This window comes from Triticum dicoccoides, chromosome 4A, assembly GCF_002162155.2.
Source record: "Triticum dicoccoides isolate Atlit2015 ecotype Zavitan chromosome 4A, WEW_v2.0, whole genome shotgun sequence".
Classification (NCBI taxonomy): domain Eukaryota; kingdom Viridiplantae; phylum Streptophyta; class Magnoliopsida; order Poales; family Poaceae; genus Triticum; species Triticum dicoccoides.
In genome coordinates, this window is record NC_041386.1 from 147,250,445 (window position 1) to 147,268,205 (window position 17,761).

The window sequence follows — 17,761 nt, forward strand, 5'->3', positions numbered from 1 at the left end:
CATCAAACAAAGCAAAATAAGATGCATAAAGGATAAACATCACATGCAATCAATATAAGTGATATGATATGGCCACCATCATCTTGTGCCTTTAATCTCCATCTCCAAAGCACCGTCATGATCACCATCGTCACCAGCGCGACACCTTGATCTCCATCATAGCATCGTTGTCGTCTCGCCAACTATTGCTTCTACGACTATCGCTACCGCTTAGTGATAAAGTAAAGCAATTACATGGCTTTTGCATTGCATACAATAAAGCGGCAACCATATGGCTCCTGTCAGTTGCCAATAACTCCGTTAAAAAACATGATCATCTCATACAATAAATATAGCATCATGTCTTGACCATATCATATCACAACATGCCCAGCAAAAACAAGTTAGACGTCCTCTACTTTGTTGTTGCAAGTTTTTCGTGGCTACTACGGGCTGAGCAAGAACCGTTCTTACCTACGCATCAAAACCACAACGATAGTTTGTCAAGTTAGTGTTGTTTTAACCTTCTCAAGGACCGGGCGTAGGCACACTCGGTTCAACTAAGGTTGGAGAAACTGACACCCACCAGCCACTTGTGTGCAAAGCACGTCGGTAGAACCAGTCTCGCGTAAGCGTATGCGTATTGTCGGTCCAGGCCGCTTCATCCAACAATACCGCTGAACCAAAGTATGACATGTTGGTAAGCAGTATGACTTGTATCGCCCATAGCTCACATGTGTTCTACTCGTGCATATAACATCTACGCATAAACCTGGCACGGATGCCACTGTTGGGAAATGTAGCAATTTCAAAATTTTCCTACGCACACGCAAGATCATGGTGATGCATAGCAACGAGAGGGGAGAGTGTCGTCCATGTACCCTCGTAGACCATTAAGCGTAAGCGTTACAACAACGCGGTTGATGTAGTCGTACGTCTTCACGATCGACCGATCCTCAGCACCGAACGTACGACACCTCCGCGTTCAGCACACGTTCAGCTCATTGACGTCCCGCGAACTCACGATCTAGTAGAGCTCGGAGTTTCCTCAGCACGACGATGTGGTGACGATGTTGATTAAGCTACCAACACAGGGCTTTGCCTAAGCACCGCTACCATATAACCGAGGTGGATTATGGTGGAGGGGGGCACCGCACACGACTAAGAGATCAACAGATCAATTATTGTGTCTCCAAGGGGTGCCCCCCTTCTCGTATATAAAGGAGGGACAGGAGGAGGGGGCGGCTAAGGAGGAGGAGGCACGCCCAAGGGGGACAATCCTACTCCAAGTAGGATTCCTCCCTCTTTCCTAGTCCTAGTAGGAGAGGGGAAGGAAGGGGAGGAGAAGAAGAAGGAAAGGGGGGCGACCCCTAGTCCAATTCGGTTTGGGCAAGGGGGGCCGCGGGCCCCTAGCTGGCCGCCTCTCCTCTTCCTCCACTTGGGCCCATAAGGCCTAATAACCCCCTGGGAGGTTCCGGTAACCTCCCGGTTCTCCGGTATTTATCCGATAACCCCCAGAACTCATCCGGTGTCCGAATATGACCTTCCAATATATCGATCTTTACGGCTCGATCATTTCGAGACTCCTTGTCATGTATGTGATCTCATCCGGGACTCATAACAACCTTCCGTACATCAAACCACATAAACTCATAATACCAATCGTCACCGAACGTTAAGCGTGCGGACCCTACGGGTTCGAGAACAATGTAGACATGACCGAGACATGTCTCCGGTCAATAACCAATAGCGGAACCTGGATGCTCATATTGGCTCCTACATATTCTACGAAAATCTTTATCGGTCAAACCGCATAACAACATACATTGTTCCCTTTGTCATCGGTATGTTACTTGCCCAAGGTTTGATCGTCGGTATCTCAATACCTAGTTCAATCTCGTTACTGACAAGTCTCTTTACTCGTTCCGTAATGCATCATCCCGCAACTAACTCATTAGTCACATTGCTTGCAAGGCTTATAGTGATGTGCATTACCGAGAGGGCCCAGAGATAACTCTCCAACAATCGGAGTGACAAATCCTATTCTTGATCTATGCCAACTCCACGAACACCATCGGAGACACCTGTAGAGCACCTTTATAATCACCCAGTTACGTTGTGACGTTTAGTAGCACACAAAGTGTTCCTCCGGTATTCGGGAGTTGCATAATCTCATAGTCATAGGAACATGTATAAGTCATGAAGAAAGCAATAGCAGTAAACTGAAACGATCAATTGCTAAGCTAACGGAATGGGTCAAGTCAATCACATCATTCTCCTAATGATGTGATCCCATTGATCAAATAACAACTCATGCCTATGGCTAGGAAACTTAACCATCTTTGATCAATGAGCTAGTCAAGTAGAGGCATACTAGTGACACTATGTTTGTCTATGTATTCACACATGTATTATGTTTGAAGGAAATATGCCCTAGAGGCAATAATAAAGTTATTATTTATTTCCTTATTTCATGATAAATGTTTATTATTCATGCTAGAATTGTATTAACCGAAAACATAATACATGTGTGAATACATAGACAAACATAGTGTCACTAGTATGCCTCTACTTGACTAGCTCATTGATCAAAGATGGTTCAGTTTCCTAAACATAGACATGAGTTGTTATTTGATCAATGGGATCACATCATTAGGAGAATGATGTGATTGACTTGACCCATTTCGTTAGCTTAGCACTTGATCGTTTGTTTACTGCTATTGCTTTCTTCATGACTTATACAGGTTCTTATGACTATGAGATTATGCAACTCCCGGATACCGGAGGAACACTTTGTGTGCTACCAAACGTCACAACATAACTGGGTGTTTATAAAGGTGCTCTACAGGTGTCTCCGATGGTACTTGTTGAGTTGGCATAGATCAAGATTATGATTTGTCACTCAGATTGTCGGAGAGGTATCTCTGGGCCCTCTCGGTAATACACATCACTATAAGCCTTGCAAGCATGATAACTAATGATTTATTTACAGGGTGATGTATTACAGAACGAGTAAAGAGACTTGCCGGTAACGAGATTGAACTAGGTATTGGATACCGACGATCGAATCTCGGGCAAGTAACATACCGATGACAAAGAGAACAACGTATAGTGTTGTGTGGTTTGACCGATAAAGATCTTCGTAGAATATGTAGGAACCAATATGAGCATCCATGTTCTGCTATTGGTTATTGACCGGAGACATGTCTCGGTCATGTCTAGTTCTTGAACCCGTAGGGTCCGCACGCTTAAAGTTCGATGACGGTTATATTATGAGTTTATGTGTTTTGATGAACCGAAGGAAGTTTGGAGTCCCAGATGTGATCACGGACATGACAAGGAGTATCGAAATGGTCGAGACATAAAGATTGATATATTGGAAGCCTATATTTGGATATCGAAAGTGCTCCGGGTGAAATCGGGATTTTACCGGAGTACTGGGGGTTACCGGAACCCCCCCCCCCCCCCCCGGGGGGGTTTAATGGGCCAAGATGGGCCTTAGTGGAGAAGAGGAGGGGCGGCCAGGGCAGGCCGCGCCCCCCTCTCCCTCTAGTCCGAATTGGACAAGGAGGGGGGCGGCGCCCCCTTTCCTTCCTCTCTCCCTCCTCCTTCCCCCTTCTCCTACTCCAACTAGGAAAGGAGGGAGTCCTACTCCCGGAGTAGGACTCCTCCCTGGCGCGCCTCCTCCTGGCCGGCCGCCTCTCCCCCCTTGCTCCTTTATATACAGGGGCAGGGGGACACCTCTAGACACACAAGTTGATCGTAAAGATCTGTCCCAGCCATGTGCGGTGCCCCCCTCCACCATAATCCACCTCAGTCATACTGTAGCGGTGTTTAGGTAAAGCCCTGCTGCGGTAGCTTCATCAACATCGTCACCACACCGTCGTGCTGACGAAACTCTTCCCCGAGCTCTATTGGATCGTGAGTTCGCGAGACTTCACCAAGCTGAACGTGTGCTGAATGCGGAGGTGCCGTATGTTCGGTACTGAGGATCGGTCGATCGTGAAGACGTACGACTACATCAAGCACGTTCTCATAATGCTTCCGCTTAACGGTCTACGAGGGTACGTGGATGACACTCCCCCCTCTCGTTGCTATGCATCACCATGATCCTGCGTGTGCGTAGGATTTTTTTTGAAATTACTACGTTCCCCAACGATGTTTTCGGTTAATACAATTCTAGCATGAATAATAAACATTTATCATGAAATAAGGAAATAAAAAATAATTTCATTATTGCCTCTAGGGCATATTTCCTTCAGGGTCGTGAGCAACCACTCCCTCTCGGATACGATTGAACACATGCCTTGCCATTCGAAAACGGCGACAAAATTTATCCGGCTTGAAGAGCGGGGTGTTCGCAAAGTAATCGGCATGGAGCAGGGCGTGGCCTCTCTCCCTGTTGCGGTTCAGGTTGGGATCACGGCCAGGGAGTGACCCCCTGTACCGAGAAAGCTGTCGTTGAATGTGGTCGTGAACGACTAGTGCAAGATCTTCATCATCTGACGACGAATCGTCTGATGAACAAATGAGGTGATGAAAGAAAAACTCATCTCCATTGTCCATACCTTTGTGGGCAAAGTGCCGAACACCTTGCGGTCGTGGTGGCAAAGAGGCCGCGATGATCACCTTGATGCAGCAGGGGTGGTTGGCGGCCGACTACTGGCCGCTCTCGAGCACTTGTCGGAAGCTGCTGTGGCCGCCGTGGTACGTCGTCGGCGGTCGTATCCCGTCTGCCGCCGGCTGCGACGGCGACGGCCAAACCTCCTCCGATCGACGGCCAAAACTACGGCGTAAGCGCGGGCGTGGTGGCAGCCATGTTGAGACGTGGTTTAGTATGGACGTGAAGGAAATATGCTCTAGAGGCAATAATAAAGTTATTATTTATATCCTTATTTCATGATAAATGTTTATTATTCATGCTAGAATTGTATTAACCGGAAACATAATACATGTGTGAATACATAGACAAACAGAGTGTCACTAGTATGCCTCTACTTGACTAGCTCGTTAATCGAAGATGGTTGAGTTTCCTAGCCATGGACATGAGTTGTCATTTGATTAACGGGATCACATCATTAGGAGAATGATGTGATTGACTTGACCCATTCCGTTAGCTTAGCACTTGATCGTTTAGTATGTTGCTATTGCTTTCTTCATGACTTATACATGTTCCTATGACTATGAGATTATGCAACTCCCGTTTACCGGAGGAACACTTTGTGTGCTACCAAACGTCACAACGTAACTGGGTGATTATAAAGGTGCTCTACAGGTGTCTCCAGAGGTACTTGTTGGGTTGGCGTATATCGAGATCAGGATTTGTCACTCCGATTGTCGGAGAGGTATCTCTGGGCCCACTTGGTAATGCACATCACTATAAGCCTTGCAAGCATTGTAACTAATGAGTTAGTTACGAGATGATGTATTACGGAACGAGTAAAGAGACTTGCCAGTAACGAGATTGATCTAGGTATTGAGATACCGACGATCGAATCTCGGGCAAGTAACATACCGATGACAAAGGGAACAACGTATGTTGTTATGTGGTTTGACCGATAAAGATCTTCGTAGAATATGTGGGAGCCAATATGAGCATCCAGGTTCCGCTATTGGTTATTGACCGGAGACGTGTCTCGGTCAAGTCTACATAGTTCTCGAACCCGTAGGGTCCGCACGCTTAAAGTTTGATGACGGTTATATTATGAGTTTTATGTGATTTGATGTACTGAAGGTAGTTCGGAGTCCTGGATGAGATGGGGACATGACGAGGAGTCTTGAAATGGTCGAGACGTAAATATCGATATATTGGACGACTATATTCGGACATCGAAAAGGTTTCGAGTGATTCGGGTATTTTCGGAGTACCGGGGAGTTACGGGAATTCACCGGGAGAAGTATTGGGCCTTATTGGGCCATACGGGATAGAGGGGAGAGGCCAAAAGGAAGGAGGCGCCCCCCCTCTGGTCCAAATTGGACAAGGGGTGCAGCCCCCTTTTCCTTTTCCCTCTCCACCTCTTTCCTTCTCTCCTACTCTGGAAAGGAAAGGGGAATCCTACTAGGACTTGGGAGTCCTAGTAGGACTCCCCACACTTGGCGCGCCCCCTCTAGGGCCGGCCTCTCCCTCACTCCTTTATATACGAGGGCAGGGGCACCTCTAGACACACAAGTTGATCTGTTGATCTCTCCCAGCCGTGTGCGGTGCCCCCCTCCATCATAATCCACCTCGATAATATCATAGCGATGCTTAGGCGAAGCCCTGCGTCGGTAGAACATCATCATCGTCACCCCGCCATCATGCTGACGAAACTCTCCCTTAATGCTCGGCTGGATCAGAGTTCGAGGGACGTCATCGAGCTGAACGTGTGCTGAACTCGGAGGTGTTGTACGTTCGGTACTTGATCGGTCGGATCGTGAAGATGTATGACTACATCAACCGCGTTGTGCTAATGCTTTCGCTTTCGGTCTACGAGGGTACGTGGACAACACTCTACCCTCTCGTTGCTATGCATCACCATGATCCTGTGTGTGCGTAGGAATTTTTTTTGAAATTACTATGTTCCCCAACAGGACGGCCGGGGGCTGCGTGGTGAGGAGGCGGCCGAAGAATAGCGGCGGCGCCGGCGGCGGGGCGGGTAGAGGAGGCGGAAGCGTTGAAAGCGAAGGGACTGCTAGTGTCCCCGGCAGGCGGGCCACAGGGGGGACAAGGGCGTGCGATGAGCCCGTCCGCGCGATGTCCGTTTCACCCCAAACTGGCGTAATTTTGGGCCGGGGATGGGTTGAAAACGGACGAAATCCGAGCATTTGTCCGTTTGGAGCAGCACGTTGGGTCGTGCTATTCGCCTGTTCTATCTCAAACGGACGTACTCGGACAAGATGGGGTCGCGTGGTGGGCCAACTCCACCTTGCAACCCCATCCTGTCTGGCCCCGTCTGTTTGGGGTAAAAGGGACAAACGAGGTGGCCCAGCGCGCGGGCGCAAACGGATTTTTGTCCGTTTTCTGTCCGCTTTCGACCCATCCCCGACCCAAGTTTGCGCCGGTTTTGGGTGAAACGGACAGCGCGCGGACAGGCGGGACGTGCGCGCTTGTCCTCCCCTGGCCCGCCTGTCGGTGGCACAAAGCAAAAAAGCCAGCCCGCCCATTTGGCGCCATTTTCCCCCAAACCCTCCCACGTCCCTCCCGCCGCCCCCTCTCTCCCCCGTCCATGGCCGACGCCCAGCCAGATTCCGGCGGCCTGGCCGTCGACCCACCCGAAAAGGTGAAGAAGAAGGCAGCCAAGGCGCCAAGGAAGCCGCGGTCGGAGTGCACGCTGGAGGAGATCGCCCAGTTGGAGGCGGAATCAGCGAAGAGGAAGGGCCGGAGAGTGGCCGTCAAGGTCAGTGCCGCCATGTCCAAGTTTGTCGCCGAGCGCGATGTGATGGAGGCCACGCGGCGCAAGGCCGCGGTCGACGAGAAGGAGGACATCGTCAACAAAGCGCACTCCCTCCTCATGCTTAGTATGGGACATCCGGCCGGTTCCCCTGCAGCGGCCGTCAGGCCGGCGAGCACAGGCTCGTTGGTTGCCCGGCATTCGCACTGCCAGTGGCCGACCTCGCGGACCGCGCCCATGTCGCCCGGCTTTCCTCCGCCAAGGCCCGACGGCCAAACCCGTTTCTCGGGGTCGCCGGACGTGGGCTTGTTCGCGCCGTCCACACCTCGCCCTGCGGCCGTCATCGACCTCAATGTCACGCCTGGGTCCAGCAGCGGCGGCCGCCCGTCCGTTGAGATGCAACGAAAGCAAGCACGGGCACCGTTCACGGGCACGATGCCGGGCCCCCGCGTCTTGTTTGACGGAATGCCAACACCAACGCCAACGGTGGACGACCCCTTCTACAACCAGTACATGGAGGACGTGATCTTCGAGGGTGGGCATGGCCATGCCTACGACCCCGTCGAGACCCAAAGTCAGGATGGCCGCGCCCAGTACGTACCCGATGAAGAGGCCGACGACCGTGCTGACTACGACCATGGTGACTCGTGGCATGAAGACGATGACATCTATGTCAAAGGTGATGGTGATGAAGAAGAAGGCAATGACGTTGATATTAGTGGGGAGCCATTGTTCATCGATGAGCTCACCCAAAGAGCGGAAGCACAAAAAAAGAGGAAGAGCATTCGCACGGGTTCATATACACAAGATGAGGACAAGTTGATTTGCCAAGCTTGGATGGATATTATCCAAGATCCGAGGACCGGCTCACAACAAAAGGGCATTGTTTTTTGGATGAGAGTCTACAAAACATTCCATGAAAGGAAGATATTTGAGCCCTACCAAATTACAAGCAACCGTGGCATCGACTCGATTCAAAAGAGATGGTTGTTCATCCAACAAGAGTGCAACGAGTATTGCGCCGCATTTGAGAGCGTTGAAGCACGGCCCGTGAGTGGTCTCGGCGTTGGGGACATGGTATCCTCTCCTCTTCCTAGCCCTTTCCTTACTACGGCCATGACACTTCGGCCGTGTATATGTTTGCTTGTTCACTTGTTGTTGATCATGTCGTGTAGGTATTTCAATCTTTGGAGGCATTCAAGGCCCGGCACGATGACAAGCCATTCACTCTTACGCATTGTTGGACGATCATCAACAATTGCCCTAAGTTCAAGGACCAATACCGTGAACTACAAAGGAAGAGAGGACTAAAGACGGCCAAGTTCGCCGGAGGTGAAGATGGCGAGGCGTTGAAGAGGCCGAGGGGCAAGACCAACTCCAAGATTGACGACATATGTGATGCCTCATCCATGGCATTGCATGACACTTTGCATGGCATGATGTCTCAAAAGGATGTGAGGGACGAGAAGAAGCGGCAAAGTAAGGACGAGCAAATGAAGCAATACTTAGACCTTCAAAGAAAGAGGCTTGAGATGGAGGAGGCGACCAAGAGGAGGAAGATCGACATGGAGGAAGCGGCCCGGCAAAGATAGCTCGACATGGAGGAGGCGGCCGGGCAAAGGCAGCTCGACATCGAGGCTGACAACGTCAAGGCCAGGCAGAGGCAGCTCGACATCGAGGCCACCAATGCCGCCACCAAAGCGAAGGAGGTGGCCCTTGCGATCATGAGCGTGGACTTGTCGAAGATGAGCGAGAAGACGAGGGACTGGTTCGAGGCCAGGCAGAAGGAGATGCTCGACGCCGAAGGCTTGAACTAGGTCGTCCAAATGGCCGTGGCTGTTCTTTTTTTGGAGGCTGGCATGGGTGTCGCCCGCCCGCTAGGCCGCTGGCAGTGTGTCGGCGAGAAAAACATTCATTCTGGAGGTCGGCTGTGTTGCCGGCGAGGACAACTATTCATTTTGGAGGCTGGCTGTATTGCCGGCCGCTGGCTGATGCCGGCGATGGACGTGTAGGCCGCTGGCTCTGTTGCCGGCGAGATGAACCGGGACCGCTGGCCTGAACTATGGCTTGGCATTTAAACGCGGACAGAATGGGGCAAAAGGAATGCGACCGCACGCTGGACGCACGGCCACCGCATCCCAGAACACGTCCGGACACAACCCTAATTCCTTACCCAAACGGACAAAATCCGAATAAAACAGAGGTCCGTTTGAGGTCGTGGTGTAGAGTTGGCCTAATGGAGGGCTGGTGCGGCAAGCGCTGGCCGGATATTTTGGTGGTGACGACGCGGATGCACGTACCGATGCATCATCATCCTTCACTTTCAGCGACTACACGGGTGGGGGAAAAGGCCCTGCCCCTCTCACGCTCTGTACCGGCTGCAAAGTAGAGTATAGGTGTCTGCGGCGGGCGATGAGGTACAGTTTACTTGTAAAAGCGGGCAAAAGAGACGAGACGATGATCTAGCCGCTAGATCCCATCCAGCCAGCACGGGAGCCTGCGCAAACACAATGGCAGGAGCTGGACCGGGCACCACCACCACAGGTTGCACGCTGCAGGAGGATCAGTGGATTGCATCGCCCATTGGTGGCACACCAGCAGCAGAGAGAGTCCAGGCAATCACTCACTGCACGCCATTTACGGCCAGCTTTAAGAGCAAACACCCCCACTCAACGCCTCCTTCCTCTCCTTGGCACCATGCGACGCAAAAAGATACCTCCACTCGTCCAATACATACATACATACATACATACACGAGGTATATGGGTGGAGTGCAAATGGTAGAAACCGGAATCATGAGGTCAAAAGGTAGAGTTCAAAATGTGCATCATACTCTACTACAGTACTTACAAGAAAGAGAAACTTTACTGCACTGTAACAACTCGCATTCAACAAGACGAAACCAAAAAATTTCATTCACCTCCACACAAGAGATACTAGTACAAGACAAGATGCGTCGCCCCCTTTTTCTTTTCCTCCAAGAACACAAAACTGTACAATAGCGAGTTCTATCCAATAAATTCAAACGCGTCTGCTTTTTCCCGCCAGCTTCCTATGTCTGTTCCTCGTCCCAACCGCATCAGATCGCACCTGGCTGCGCGGCTGCAACCCATCGCCATCAGCAGCTCATCGCCTCGCATTTCACCGGGAGGGAGCGGTCGAACCCGCTGCGGGACAGCAGCGTGCCCACCACCGCCAGGTCGCGGCAGAACACCCCTTGGTACACCGACGCCGTCGCCTGGGACGACACCGTTGCAACGGCCGCTGCAGCCTTCACCTTCGGTTTCGCCGTTGTCCTCGCGGTGGCGCTGTTTACGACGGGAGGATTCTCCGGTATCGGCGCCGCTTGTTGTTGCTGCTTGGGCAACGCCGCGGCGGCGGCCGCGGCTTCTTTCGCCCTCTGCCTAGCGGCGGCCTCCTCGTCGATCACGGCCGACATGATGAACGAGTACCCCTTCTGCAGCATCCTGTACAGGAGCAGAGCGGACATGCGGGCCTGGTCGCGCACCGCCTCCAGGTCGCGGTGCTCGTCCACCAGCTCCAGCCGCTCGCCGAACACCACGGCGCGGTCCGGCTTGAGCTTGAGCGAGAGTAGCAAGTGCGCGCGCTCCAGCTCAGAGCGCGTGCACCCGCGCCGCACGCCCAGCAGAGCGTAGTAATCGATGTTGCACCCCTCGCCCACGGCGGCGCGGCTGCGTAGCCCCTGAATCCGGGCGATCAGCTTGCGGTGGGCGCCCGCGATCTCGCGGTAGCGCACGCCACCCTGCGGTCGCCACCTGGGCCCCGGCAGCTTGCCGTCACGGAGCGCCGCGTCGTACAGAAGTTTGAGGTGGTCAAGGTCACGGAGGGAATCGGAGAGCGCCCCCACGGACTGAAGGAGATCGGCACGGGCGCGGAGCGCCGGGATGTACGCGGGGTCGAGAGCCAGCGCACGGTTGCAATCTGCTATGGCGTCTGCCGGGCGGCCGCCAGCCTGGAATGACGCGGCGCGGCCGACAAGACACGCGGCGGCGAAGGTGTGCGGGAGCACGCCACGGCGTGCCTCGAGTATCTTGGAGAAATGGCGGACGGCCTCCGCTGGGAGGCCCGCGTCGAGGGCCGCCATGGCGGCCGTGCGGCGGCGGAGCAGGAGCTTCACGTGAGCCAGGAGCTGGGACATGGCCTCCGACTCCACGGCCGGTATGATGAACGCCGACCCGGACTTGGAAGCGTTGCCCGATGGCACTGAGGCAACAGCTGCGGCGACAGTCGATGATGAGAAGCTGTCCTCCGACCAACAAACGCTCTCGCGGCGGAAAGCCGCCGAGGCGAGGCGGCGGCCGGTCTGGAGAAGAACCATGGCATCTTCGATGAGGCCGAGGTGAAAGCAAGCTTCCCCCAGGACCAAGTACCGCCACTGCGTGTCCGTGTTGGGGTTCTTAGAGAGGCCGGCCAGGACGCGGCGCTTGAGCTCGGACACATCGAAGCAGCGGAAGGAGCGAGCGGTCCCAGTGTCAGTCTCGGCCGCGTCGGAGCGGTGGCGCTCGGGGGAGAGGAGCTTGGCACGGGAGATTGTGCCAAGGTCACCGGAGCTGGAGGAGGACAAGGACGACGACGAGGAGGCATCCTCGCCGGAGCAGGATTTGCCGCAGCTGGGAATGTAGTCACGGAGCATCTCCGCGACCTCGCGGTACCGCCGCAGCGCGAGGAGCGCCCGCGCCCGCAGCTCGAGCGCGGCCTCCATCCGCGGCGACAGGTCCAGCGCGGCGTCGATGAGGCCGAGCGCCGCCACGGCGTCCCCGCCGCCGGATTCCGGCGCCGCGGCGAGAATCGCCCGCGCCTCCCGAAGGTACCTGTCGATCACCTGCGCATACATACCGAAACAAGCATGAGATTTCTGCCAGACGAGGTCGGATTCTTGCACAAACAGAGAAAGATGGACCAATCCGAGACAGCGAAAATGAATGAATTTTTTGGGGGACAAAACAACAGAGAAAACCGAGAGCGGAGCAGAGCATAGCAGACGGTGCGCTCAGATCAAGCATGTCGATCTTGGAGAGAAAAAGAAACAAGAAGAAAAGGCACGCCATGCTCGAAAGAAGGAAGTACTTCTTGCTCAGCTCGAAGAGGCTGTCCTGTGATTTGGATTTTGGACGGCACGACCAAACAACCCTGCTTGTCGAGTCGAAGGACCAAATGTTGTTGGCACTTGTGCGGTACAGAGAAAAAAGCAAACAGTTCTTGTACAGATTGGCCATTGGCGTGGCAAGAACTGGCCGGATGAAGAACACCCAACGAAAGAAAAGAGAAGAATGTGGGGCGGAGATATCTGAGATCGCAGCCGTGAGCAGGCAAGGCGAGCAGCGAGCTCGTACGGACCTTCCTGTTGCTGAGGAGCCACTTCCTCTTCTTCTCCGGAGCGGAAGAAGGCGAGGAGACCGCCATTGCCTCACGCGCATCAATCGGCGCACCCGCCCAACCGAAGCTCGGATCGATCCGCGATGACACGGGAGGCTGGACACCGGAAGAGAGATGGAGAGGAATGGCTAGGCGAGGAGGCGAGAGGAGAGAGGAGGCTATATATACGGACCCCTCTCCCAAATCTAACGCCTTGTGTGGAGTAGTAGTTGCGGTATTTTATAATGTTATCTCGGTTTGAATTGGTGGGGAAGAAGGAGAAAATGGGGGATGGGCAAGCAAATGAGGGAGGGAGGGAGAAGAAATGCCAGCTTTGACTGCACTGCACTCTCCTGCTTTCCGTTTGAGAGAGCCTCATCCTAGCTGGCCAAGATGCCTATCCAAGCAGTAATGCTACACTTACGGGCAAGTTTTACTGAAAGCTTAGCTACGGACTGATGTGGCGGAACGAAAGAGCAAGTGGGCGCCGCGATTCACGCAAAGCGAAAAAACGAGCACCAATCAGCTGGTTCCACATCCTCCCGTAGATGATTCCGTGAGCATCTAGCCCGTAAGTGTGGCATTAGCCCTATCCAACACATCTCCCCTTCCTCACTCAAATCTCAGGCCCAGTAAATAAAATAAAATAAAAAAGGTCTCGCGTAGGGTGTGGTGTGGTGTGGTGAGCTTTTAAAAGCGTGGAGGGAGAATAGTATTTGCTGCCCCACTATTCCTCCTCTCCTTGCTCTGTACCCAACCATTTTTTCTTTACTATCTCCTCTTTTCTTTTTTCCTTTGAATGATTCCTTTATTCTCTCGCTCATTTTAAGCTATATTATCGATTTTAAAGCCGCACACTCTTTCGATTGAACAAAGTTCATGTTGTGCACCATTATTTTCTGCCTTGCTTTTCTTCCTCCTTTCGGGTTTTATTGTAGGCTAAAGTATAAATATATCATTCAGAACCTCTTTCGAATACAAATTATATAACAATTTTCTAAAATACATTTAATATTTTATTAGTTAAATAGATAGCCAAACTTTGACTCAAAATATATGAAGGAACCTAAAAAACCCATATGTGGAGGTAAATTAAATACGGAGCAAAAATACCCAGTACCACGCCAACTCATCAGGGTGGCAAATACCCTACTGCACTCATAAATGTACAGTACCGCATACTTGCCGCCTTCCACACTGTATACGCGTATCTAACCACATCCCATCCGAGTTATGACTCCCGTCCTCCTCCCTGCCAATGCACGGAATCTGGAAACTTTTGCCGTGCAGTGTGCACAGTCCACGTATCCCAGTACGCGGCCGAGTACACAAGAGATACGTTTTAGTCCCATGACTAAAAGTAGTGGGACTAAAACTTGCTAGCCTCACCCATGCTTGGATCCAAATACTAAAGAGACTAAAATGAAGTTATTGAGCATTTATTATCCTCCAAACCATCCAATCCAGAACTCGCATGTGCTAAAGGAGATGAATTAAATGAGGAGAGAAAGGGCTAATACATATTTTAGTAGGTTTCATGTGACTAAAAAGTTTTAGCCTCAAGACTAGTTCTAGTCTCTCTTTAGTCAGGGGTGCTTGGAACTTTAGCCTCTAAAAAAGACTATTTTTAGTCAGACTAAAAATAGTCCTTTGGATCCAAGCAGGCCCACAGTATTATTATTTGAGCCCAGAAAATTAGGCTTTTGGAGGAGTAAAACCGGTGGTCCCTTCACGGGCAGGGCAGGGCCGGGGCAGGAGCGTGTAGACTACACACGGGGACACGCAGAAAAGGTGGACTTAAATACGGCCTAGGCGCGCGTATTTATACGCCCTCACGACGCGTCATGCGTAGCGGTCCATGTCACCGCTGAGCTGTCGGGCCCACCGGGCCAGCGAGAGGCCTCCTCTTTTCGCCGTGAAGCAACAATCAAGCGCACACCTACCTCTCCCTCTGCTGCGCTGTGGCGTGCCCGATTTGGCGACCCTTTCAACACAACATGCGGCTGCGATCTTAATCTTGATCGTGATTGCCAGACTGACCTGATGATGGCTTTGGACGGATCAGATCGGACGGGGTCTCTGCTCATCCGTGAATTGGCAATACTGCAGTATTTAGTGGCCTTAATACTGCATGTACTACGTGCTTGCAAGAAGCGATAAGACGTGCAGTAAAGCAAGCTCGAAGTACCAACAACAGATCCAGCCGATCGATGACACAACCACCACCATTTGAACCACTGTCTCCAGCTTAATTCCATCTACTCCAGAGTACGCTTCCGATTAAACGCAAGTCCTGTGCCTTGTTATGAGTAGCTAGGTACTCCATGAGACCATGACCATGAGAGAAAGATGGATCCGCCATTGACGCATGTGGTGAAAACTGAAAAGGAGTTTCCTTTCCGTGATATGCCAATGAAATGAGCCGCAACTTTGGTCGCTGGCTGGCTGGCTGGCTGCCTTGGATCTTATCCACATCGAGACGGCGCAATGCATGGCTCTGAATGTTGGCCGTCTTGGATCTTTGTTCGCTCAATTGGACATCGTTTTTACTTGCAAGGCGCCAAGGTCTCGCCACCTTTTCGCTCGCTGCTGCGGCTGCTCACATCGGCGGCCCATATCCATGCATGCGCTACTGTGCTGGTGTCACCGCGCCAGCAGGAGCTGCACTGCACTGGTTTTCTTTTACTGCTGCCCATCATGCATACTACACCACGCCGTGGTCGTAGCCGTAGCCATAGACAGACTCGGCATTCCAATTTATGAGTCGAAATGTGTGGAGTGCTGCAGAAGCAACACGCCACCCCTGTTCGTTGCTGTTGGATCGTATGCGATGCATGCACGCGCCTTTCATAAATCCGTAAATAAATACTCGCTTTTCTTTTCTTTTCTTTTAGCCCCTACTGTCTGTACCGGCCTTTCCCAATCGGCATTGAATGAGTCACGTGACGAGGAAATGTCAGCGTCGCCTGCCTGCCCGCTTTACAGCCACGGGAGCGCATGCACCAACTTTATCCGGCCCGGCCCATCTTCATGTTCGCCTTCCCGTTCCGTTCCGAGTCATCGCCTTCTTCTCCCCCGGCTACACTAATCCTTTTTTTTCACTTGGAGTACTTTCGTAAACGAGGATGGATCAACCCACTGGCTAGGCTAATCCGTCCTGCGTACGTACGTACATACGTGGGTCAGGATCCACGTGGTATGCGGATACGAGTTGCTGCGTACGTCTACGTACGTACGTTTGTGCTTTGCGTCCATGCCACTCTACTGCGTGGAGGGAAGGGAATATATGAGCACTGGCAGTCGCAAAAGCAGTCCCATCATTGGAGCAGAAATTAGGGGGTCAGCATCTCTCGCTAATCATGTGCGCATGTTCACCCTAATTCGGGTATTCTATTCATCTGTCCACATATTCTTTCCTGGACTAACTTGTTCAGAAAGGGTGTTTGCTTCTTTTCAGATTTTGGATCAAATCTATTTTCATCTCATGTCACAGGCAATTGCCATTATCTTTTGGGTTATACTACCACCATCATTTTGTAAGACGTGTCTTTCTTCAAGCAAGATTAAGTATGCCAAAAATTCGAGCTTGTCACTATAGATCTCTGTAAAGAAAAACTTATTTTGCTGTCAAAACGAGTACGAATAACACATGCTTTTTTTTGTTGAATCATGTCTCTACTCCTATAAACGAGTAAGTTGGTGATGATGGTGCGCCTGCCTTCATGCCATTTGTAACGTCCAATCTAGAACGTAAGGCTCACATGGGTCGCCTCGGAGCCACTTGCAATTTTGCGAAAACACCCTTTGTATCAGATAAAATTCTGGAGAAGACCTCCGACCCCTATGTTCTCGTTTCTCCTTCTCTCAGGAAAGACATCGAGTGTTCGAGAACACGTCCCAGATTCCTCGCCGGCGGCCCGTCCCTTCTTCCCCGGCGACCGCCATACCTGAGTTCGGCAACGATTGCTCCCCTTTCATAGCTTAATAAATCAGATTTGGCTTCGAGGTATTTCTCTTTTTAGATCTGGACGTGCATGCCATCGGAGGCGGAGACGACAACGGTGCTTGCTAGCATGTTCGAGTTGGGGTTGATACCCTTTTGTGGTGCCTCCGGTTCTCAACTGCCATGGTCCCTCCCATTCTTTCGTGCTAACCATGGAGGCTACCAACGGTATGCTTGATATGAGTAAGCGTAGGCGTTTTAGGGGCGGAGGTTTTCTGCCGGTTCCCAGCCGCACAGATGCGAGACTGCCAATAGAGGACAAGCAGCATGTGTGTGTTGGATCTTTTCAAGTGCATCATGTTCGACTAGGTGCATATTTTGCGAGATAAACTCGTCATCGTCTGTGATTTTCATTTGTGTTGAGGATTTCAGGATAGAAGGGCTGCTTCGGAGGGGGTCATGACGAGCAAGGTGGCTGTTGTATCTATTCTTATGTTGTTTTGTTTCAGATAAGTCACACTGATTTCTCTCAAATATGTCTATTTGTAGAGAAAAAATAGTCATATGGAGCAGTCTTCAGAGAAGACTAGAACTGTCGGTACATTTTATGAGCATTGTTCATTTTTTGGTGACCTGACTGAACCATCCTCTCACCATGCCACTACTGGTTTCTGCATAGAATCCTTGCCTGTTTGGCTGGTGTCAAATTGCCAATCGTAGATGAGTTGTCTTCTGGTAGAACAATGATAAAACTGCATAGTAGTATGCCATTTAGGGTTGTCTCTGAATATGTTGACATCACACGTGCTAATGAATTTTGTAGCATTACTCTGTTGTATTCAGCCTAAACAAGCAATATACCATTCAAATCCTTACCCATGAGGTGGTATATAAATAATCAAACCAGGGTTCAAGGCATCAAGTCCTATCATGTTTCTTTTACTGACTATGAAGTAGTAAGTAGTAATAGAAATTATGCTATATTGCTACAAGGCATTTAGAGTAACATGTAATGTTTCTACTTTCTACGCAAGTGCCAACAAAATCTCTTGAAAAGCTAGCACATAACACAATGGAATACTGGGTTTGCCAC

At 51.4% G+C, this 17,761-nt stretch overlaps 1 protein-coding gene across 1 annotated transcript; it reads right to left on the bottom strand.

Annotated features, from left to right (window-relative positions):
* Positions 1-10,195: 10,195 nt before the first annotated feature.
* Positions 10,196-13,027, bottom strand: LOC119285475. The gene is made up of 2 exons (XM_037564757.1): positions 12,708-13,027; positions 10,196-12,192 (listed from the first exon to the last, which is right to left on the bottom strand). Exons 1-2 carry the CDS (start codon positions 12,771-12,773, stop codon positions 10,468-10,470), a joined length of 1,791 nt encoding a protein of 596 aa, XP_037420654.1. The 5' UTR covers positions 12,774-13,027; the 3' UTR covers positions 10,196-10,467.
* Between the last annotated feature and the right edge of the window lie 4,734 nt (positions 13,028-17,761).

What these genes read in the sequence shown, in the direction of transcription:
- LOC119285475 (XM_037564757.1), bottom strand. Translation starts at nt 12,773, where the DNA reads ATGGCGGTCTCCTCGCCTTCTTCCGCTCCGGAGAAGAAGAGGAAGTGG. An exon ending in GGCTCCTCAGCAACAGGAAG is followed by an intron (nt 12,193 to 12,707) that starts GTCCGTACGAGC and finishes ATGTATGCGCAG; the next exon opens with GTGATCGACAGGTACCTTCG.